This window comes from Chrysochloris asiatica, unplaced genomic scaffold, assembly GCF_000296735.1.
Source record: "Chrysochloris asiatica unplaced genomic scaffold, ChrAsi1.0 scaffold00090, whole genome shotgun sequence".
Taxonomy (NCBI): Eukaryota; Metazoa; Chordata; class Mammalia; order Afrosoricida; family Chrysochloridae; genus Chrysochloris; species Chrysochloris asiatica.
The window spans coordinates 10,814,653-10,822,011 of NW_006408608.1; the positions used below are offsets into that span (position 1 = coordinate 10,814,653).

The 7,359-nt window shown below is 53.7% G+C and overlaps 1 protein-coding gene across 1 annotated transcript; it reads left to right on the forward strand.

Annotated features, from left to right (window-relative positions):
* The first annotated feature begins 2,980 nt into the window (after positions 1–2,980).
* On the forward strand, positions 2,981–6,840 carry SRM (spermidine synthase). Its single transcript, XM_006866392.1, has 7 exons — positions 2,981–3,228; positions 3,604–3,724; positions 4,093–4,185; positions 5,059–5,212; positions 6,031–6,114; positions 6,196–6,341; positions 6,431–6,840. Exons 1-7 carry the CDS (start codon positions 3,071–3,073, stop codon positions 6,572–6,574), a joined length of 900 nt encoding a protein of 299 aa, XP_006866454.1. The 5' UTR covers positions 2,981–3,070; the 3' UTR covers positions 6,575–6,840.
* Positions 6,841–7,359: the final 519 nt, after the last annotated feature.

Sequence of the window (7,359 nt, forward strand, 5' to 3'; positions counted from 1 at the left end):
TTTTATGTATTAACTGCCAAACAGGTCTCTCTAGTGACAGAGATACAAGGGGGCTTCAAAAAGTAACCCAGAAAAATGAAATGGAAGGATAATGTACTTTTTCCCATAAGCTTGTACACGTATCATCCCCTTGGACAGCAGCCATTTCTCACCCCTGCCCTCCACACCACCCCCCTCCCTGCTTGTATAAACTTGCAGCTCTCTCTAGGGGCCTGGGCTTATCGACTCACCAGACAACAGAATGTTCAATGCACACTGGTCTCAATCTGAGAAAGCCTGTCAGTGCTACAAATGTGGACTCCCTCTGGCTTGTCAATGTCACTTTTGCCTTTAACTGCACTCTGCAGGAATGTCTGTCTCTGCAATGCCGTAGATATTCCTTGAGATCTGAAGTTGGTGGTATTTCTGGGTTCCTGGTGCTATATATACATCTGGGGACCAAGTGCCAATACTGTATTCAGGAATTTTGTATTCTTAGAACCTAGAAAGGTGTAAGCTGATGGTGGTACATGCTGAGAGGTCCCACTTGCTGTTTTGTGGGCAAGAGGTCTCATCCATCTATGGTCCTTCCCATTTGACCATGCTGGAGCTGCCTTGTTCATTTGTCGGAGGGATGGGATGGAGTTAATCCATTTCTTCCCATGCAGTCAAAGCACCTGACAGGTCAGCTGTGCGGTGCTGAGAAGAAAGTTGGTCCCACGTAGTGCCTGGCACCTTGTGTTCACACTGCCTAACTTCAGGCGTCTGCAGACAGCAGGCACCATCCCAAGCCTTAGGGCTTTTTGTTCAGTTGATTCCAACGCATAGCAACCCTGTATAGGGTTTCCGAGGGGCAACTGGTGACTTTGAACGGCCAACTTTGGGGTTCAAACTGAACTTGCGTCAAGTGCTTATCCTACAATGCCACACCAGAACTTAGTCAGATGAATAAACAACTCACAGGGGCAAATGCCTTGGGTTGGGGGAAGGGATGAAATCAGAACGCAGTGTCCCAAGTACAGGAATGAACCTAGTGAAATCTATAGTAGCTAGACATGGTGATAGAAGCTGTCCCATCCTGTGACCTTTTTCTACTAAATGGTCGTCATAACAGCTCCAAGATACCAGTTCCTAGCAGTTATTTAATTGCACTGGATTATCTTCCCTTTGGAGTCCTGGTGTGGCACTGTGGGTTAATGTGCCAGACTGCAAAGTCATTTGAACTGCAAGGTTGGTGGTTCAAGTTCACCACCTGCTCCTTGGAAACCCAATACAGGGTTGCTATGGGTCAGAATTGACTGGATAGCACTTAACAACAATAACATCTTCTCTTTGGAGTCCTGGTGTGGTGCTGCCGGATTATGAGCTGGACTGCAAGGTCAGTTTGAGTCGCAAGTTGGTGGGTCAAACCCACCAGCCCCTCCTCAGAAGCCCCATACAGGGTCTGAGTCAGAACCGACTCAACGGCACTGGCACTAGGATAAGCACTGGACTGTTAATCACAAGGTTAGTGGCTCAAACCCACCAGCCGCTCCTTGGAAACCCTATACAGGGTTGCTATGAGTCAGAACTGAGTTGTCCACACTGAGCAACAAAACGGAACTTACAGAGGTTAGCAGAAGTAAGATGAAGGTAGCTGGAGACACAAGAAAGAATGCAATCGTTAAAGTGAATAGAAGTAAATACGGTTAATAGATGGTACATGAAGGGGACTGCAATCATTTTAATGAAGTAAAGTATAAGATTTGCTGAATGTAAAACTGATAATCTGCTTTGTAAACCTTCACTTAATTCATAATAAAACGTTAAAAACGAAAATCAAAACCTTCCCTTTGAAAGGAGCTTAAAGTCAGCCAAGGCACATATGCTGTGAGATCTGACGCTTGCATTCACAGATGAACAACTTGTTTTTTTCAGCTAGTTCAGCAAGGCTGCAAAATGCCAGTCAAAAAACCAAAGATACAAAAACATCCCTGACATGTCACTAGAAGCTCATACCAGGTTTCATCTTCCTGTCTTGGCATCTGAACTGCCTGTAGAGCAATTAGCATTTAATATTTGGTAATTAACATGCTTAATGTGATTCTGAGAAGTTCCTTGACATTTTCATAAAAACAGAAAGCACATTCCCGCCCACCTTTCAAGGAGCAAGGCCCAGTTTGTCAAAAAAATTGCGTGCCAGTCTTTTTTGGTGCTGAATATGCATGTGTTGGCCTCTTCCGGGGCACTGAGGGTAAATTTAGAAACTCATTTAGAAAAGAGCTCTTTCTTATTCAACAGCCCTACTCTCTGAGCTCAGAATCCAGGGGAAATGGCTAAATCGAGCTTGACAAATCACGGGGCTGTGATAATTCTTTTCAAGGGATAAAAACACTCCGTGCACCCCGGACAAACCGACCGCACGATCTGTTTAAATGCAACAGGGAAAAAAATTTGGGGTCGCGGCGAGAGATACATTCTAACCCATTGCTCCAGTGCAACAATGTAGCGCTTCAACCGACAATGTAGCTTCCTGCGCTCACTTCTCCAGCCGGAGGCTGAGCGCCGGGTCCGCACGTCCCAGCGCTGGGCGTGCGGTGTCAGCTGTACTTCTCCCTACTGAGTCTCGTGTCGCCTCGCCCCTTGCAGTCTCCGTGCTACCAGACCCAAGTAAGGGAAAGGGATCTAGCCGCGGAAGCTCGAAAGGCTAGGCTGCCCCGGTCGGCGCGAGGTCTGGGGGCCCCACCACAGAACGCGGCCCACGCCCGACCCAGGAGCCGGGCCCAGCCCCACGTGGCCCCCCGAGCGGGCCGCACAAGCCTGCTGCCGCCGACAGACAACCCGCCTTAGCCAGTCGGTGCCGTGCTGCGGACCGACGGCCAATAAGGGCTCTCTGAGCGCCGACGAGGCCTCTCCGAGGATTGGCTGAGGGTCAGTCCCCGTGCCACCATTGGCGGTCGTGGGTCCCTCCTCCTTGGCTGCAGGCCCCGCCCCGCTGCCCGGGTTAGGTTTCGGCGCGGGCGGCGGGGCGGAGCTGGTCCCGTTGTGCTGCGGCTCCGCGCGGCCTGCAGTCCCGGGCCCGCGCCCCGCGCCGCCCGCCCGCCCGCCCGCCATGGAGCCCGGCCCCGCCGCCCCCTGCCCGGACGCCATCCGCGAGGGCTGGTTCCGCGAGACCTGCAGCCTGTGGCCCGGCCAGGCCTTGTCGCTGCAGGTGGAGCAGCTGCTGCACCATCAGAGCTCGCGGTACCAGGACATCCTTGTCTTCCGCAGGTACCGAGCCCGCAGCCCTCCCCTCCCGGCCTCTTTCCAGGCTGTACCCCGGCCAGGACCGCCCTGACGCCCGCCCCTCACCCTGCAAAACTGTCAGAAGTTCCTGGAACTAGGCCCGTCCTCGCTCGACCCCCTCCTCACAGGGCTGGGCTTGGGCCAGGAGGGGGCCTGAGTCCGCCCCCGCCCCTCGCCCCCCCTCCCCCGAGTGCGGATCGCCACGTGTTGGCCTGGGGACACGTCAGAGCCCAACTTCAGCCCCCACCCAGCCGGCCTGTGGGTGAACCTTGCCACGTGTCACACCTCCCCTCAGTCCCAGGACCCCTAGACAGGATGGAAGGCAAGGCTAGTCACCTCCCCCGGTTGCCTCACCCACAGTAAAACCTACGGCAACGTGCTGGTATTGGACGGCGTCATCCAGTGCACAGAGAGGGACGAGTTCTCCTATCAAGAAATGATTGCCAACCTACCCCTCTGCAGCCACCCCAATCCACGCAAGGTACTCCTCAGCCTACCTCCCACTCCCAGTGCTAGCTGCCAGTGGGCAGCGTCCCACAGACTAGCACTGACTGCAAGGTGTCACTCCAGGACCCTGCCTAGTGTGCTTCCGGAGCCCACTGTTTACAAGTGAGGCTGACAGTCTGTGGAGCACATGTTCAGGCTGAGGCCTGAAGTTTCTGGTGCAGCCCTGGGAGGAGCTTCCAGGAACAGGACGGCTTGTGCTAGGTTCGAGACATGGTGTAGATACCCAAGTACTGTGGTCCCTGTTCCCAATGGTTCTATGTGTGCCTCTGTTCACAAGTTCTGCTGGAGGGAGGGGGGAATTGGGACTGACACCTCCTCAGACCCTCACTGTCCTCCCACCAGGTGCTGATCATTGGAGGCGGGGACGGTGGTGTCCTGCGGGAAGTGCTGAAGCACCCCTCCGTGGAGGCTGTGGTCCAGTGTGAAATTGATGAGGTATATCCACAGAACAGGCCAGAGGTCTGGAGTTGAGTTCCTTCTACCACTAACCATGCACTAGCTCTGGGAACTGTTCCATCTATGCCCACCACCACCTCCACCTCCACACCCACTCCGGTCTTTAGCAGCCACTCCTTGGATGCCAGAACACCATTGGGTGCAGAGACCACTCTGCCCTAAATACTGTGTGCCCTTGGGCAAGTTGCTCAAGCGTTCTGGGCCTGTTTTTTCATGTGAAAAAACAGATGTTGGGAGGCTTCAATGGGAAAGCCGACATGGTAGGGAGCCCAGCACCTAGTACTTCAGCATCTGTGCTAGTTCTAAGTAGACTAATTTTTAGGCAGTCTGCCAGAGTCATTACTACTACTATGTACCTGGCATTGCTCCCAGCAGCTGGGAATACAAAGATGAACTCAGGCCCAGTCCCTCCCCTTAGAGCTGATATACTAGTTAGGAGGAAGCTTAAAGGTGATCTGATAAAAAAAAAAAAAGCTTGATGATATAAAAAGTTAGAGGGCTTAAGAATGGGCAGGCCAGGCCTCTGGGACCTGAGTAAGAAGCTGACAGGAAAAGGTTCCCCAGCAGGAGGCCTGTGATTACAGTGCCCTGGAGTGGAAATGATCAGTAAACCACTTAGGAGGGGTGGATTGGTTCATGGGGAGGAGATAAGAATGACAGGAAGTGAGGCCAGGAGAGCCAGGTCACAAGGAAGTGTTGAAGACTGGTATCACAATTCTTCCCATCTTACAGATGTGGAGACTGAGATTCCCAAAAGTGAGTTGCCCAAGGAAGTCTTGCCCAGTTCTGTCTGGCTCCAGTCCCCATGGTCCACTCTGGTACTGAGCCTCCGTTCCTTCTCCTTCCCGACAGGATGTCATTCAAGTCTCTAAGAAGTTCCTGCCAAGTATGGCTGTTGGCTACTCCAGCTCAAAGCTGACCCTCCACGTGGGTGACGGTTTTGAGTTCATGAAACAGAACCAGGATGCCTTCGATGTTATCATCACTGACTCCTCAGACCCCATGGGTAAGCAAGAGCAAGCCCTGGGCCTTCCTCTCCTTGCAGAGAATTGTGCTTTTCACCCATTAAACACTCCACCCCACAACATAGCTTAGGACAGTGTAACTGCAGAAGACCAGCTCAGGGTGCCTGAGCTGAAGTCAGTTACACTGAGATAGGGGTGTGGTAAAGCAATAAGGTTTAATACATATGAGAGGTAGAGGGACTACGTGTCCTCGAAAGACTACCTCAGCAAAGAAAGGGGAGTATTTCTAGGGATTTTGAGTATGGGAAGGATCAGGGGAATTTCAGGAACTTCATTCCTGTAGTAGCCCTCTAGTGAGGATTGTTAAGTGCCATTGATTGAGTTCTGATTCATAGTGACCCTGTATAGGGTTTCTGAGGAACAGTGCTAGTGGGTTTGAACTGCTGACCTTGTTGTTCACCCTAATGGTCTCTTTCCTTGCAAGATGGTGTTGCTTTCGCCAGCTTCAGCTTCAGTAGCAGGGGTGACCTGGAGATTGTGGCTCTACTTTGGTGGTTTCTTCTTCATCTTGCATTGCTTGACAGACCAGAATTGGGGTGAGGGGTCGTCGGCCTAAGTGCTGAACTAACTTGTTGGTTCCTCCACTACAGTGTGGAATTAAAATGTGAGGTACCTAGGTGGTATGGAGGCAGTGGGTCCCTGGACCCCTCAAAGACTACATCCTTAGTTTGCATTCCAAGGTTCAGATCCCAGTGTGATGAACTGCAGGGGTGACCACAGTGGCCTTGTCCCTGACATGGCCAGGCTCAGGAGGCCGATGGCCAGGGGTGTTCATTGTACCTTGGTCTCCTTCACACAGGCCCTGCTGAGAGCCTCTTCAAGGAATCCTATTACCAGCTCATGAAGACCGCCCTCAAGGAGGACGGCATTCTCTGCTGCCAAGGTGACTGAAGCCTGGGGGTGGGGTGGGGAGGCAGACCGCCCCGCCCTGCCCACCCATGCTGATCCACCCACCTCCCCTCAGGCGAGTGCCAGTGGCTGCACCTGGACCTCATCAAGGAGATGCGGCAGTTCTGCAAATCGCTCTTCCCGGTGGTGGCCTACGCCTACTGCACCATTCCCACCTACCCCAGTGGCCAGATCGGCTTCATGCTGTGCAGCAAGAACTTGGTGAGCTGGGGGGCTGGTGGAGACTGGGGCGAGGCCAGGGGCGCAGACCCCCTCCCCTCATGCCCCATGTCCCTCTCTGATGTCCCCAGAGCACCAACTTCCAGGAGCCTGTGCAGCCGCTGTCGCAGACTCAGGTGGAGCAGAGACAGCTGCGATACTACAATTCTGACGTGCACCGGGCCGCCTTTGTGTTGCCTGAGTTTGCTCGTAAGGCCCTGAGTGATGTGAGCTGAGCCCAGAGCTGCCTCCACCACCGTCACCCAGAAACCTCGGACCAGGGAGCCTCCGGGTATCCGGGCCTCCCCAGCCCCACACAAGACCCTCTGCGGGCTCTTACCCACCAACCAAGTGTTACCAGCCCCAGAATGCTGCCCGGCCTGCCCTGCTGGGCAGACTGTCTCTTTCTCTCTGTGTAGCGTCCAGCCTCCAGCCTATACCAGCTGTAGACAGCGCCTTCTCTGCCTTCTGTCCCCTCGCTCACCAAACATGTGTATTTATAACAAATGTCTGGATCCTGTGTCCCTGACCTTCACTGGGCCCTGGCAGGGGCTGTATCAGCTGTTGGGCAGGGCACTGTGGGTGTATGTCTCTAGGCTGCAAGGTTTCAGGTGGGTGGGCCACTCCCTGTGTGATCTGGGCTAGCCCCTTAGCCTGTAGGAAACCCCTATCAGTCCTGGGAAGCTGGCTGAGTGTTCCTTCACCAATCCGCAGGCAAGACCAGGGGTGGGTGGGGCTGTCGCCATGCAGTGGGATTAAACCCAGCCCCATTCTGGAGGCATCACTTTGGGGTTCTTTAGAAGTTTAACATTTGAGTGTCCTTTGGAAAATTCCTAAAAGCACCACCCTCCTCCAAGTATTCTGAGAATGCGGGTGGTTGTTCCAGGGACTTCATGGGCACAGGCTTCACCCCCACCCCGACACATACACTTGGCCCTGCCCAACCCAGTCCCCTCTCCAAGGTACTGAAATTCCAGCCCTGGGCACCCTTCCTACCCATCTGGATTGAGACTCTGGGGGC

Excerpts from the sequence above, each read along its gene's own strand:
- SRM (XM_006866392.1), top strand. The coding sequence starts at position 3,071 with ATGGAGCCCGGCCCCGCCGCCCCCTGCCCGGACGCCATCCGCGAGGGC. Across the intron at positions 6,115-6,195 it reads CGGCATTCTCTGCTGCCAAG|GCGAGTGCCAGTGGCTGCAC; the intron begins GTGACTGAAGCC and ends ACCTCCCCTCAG. Across the intron at positions 6,342-6,430 it reads TGCTGTGCAGCAAGAACTTG|AGCACCAACTTCCAGGAGCC; the intron begins GTGAGCTGGGGG and ends TGATGTCCCCAG.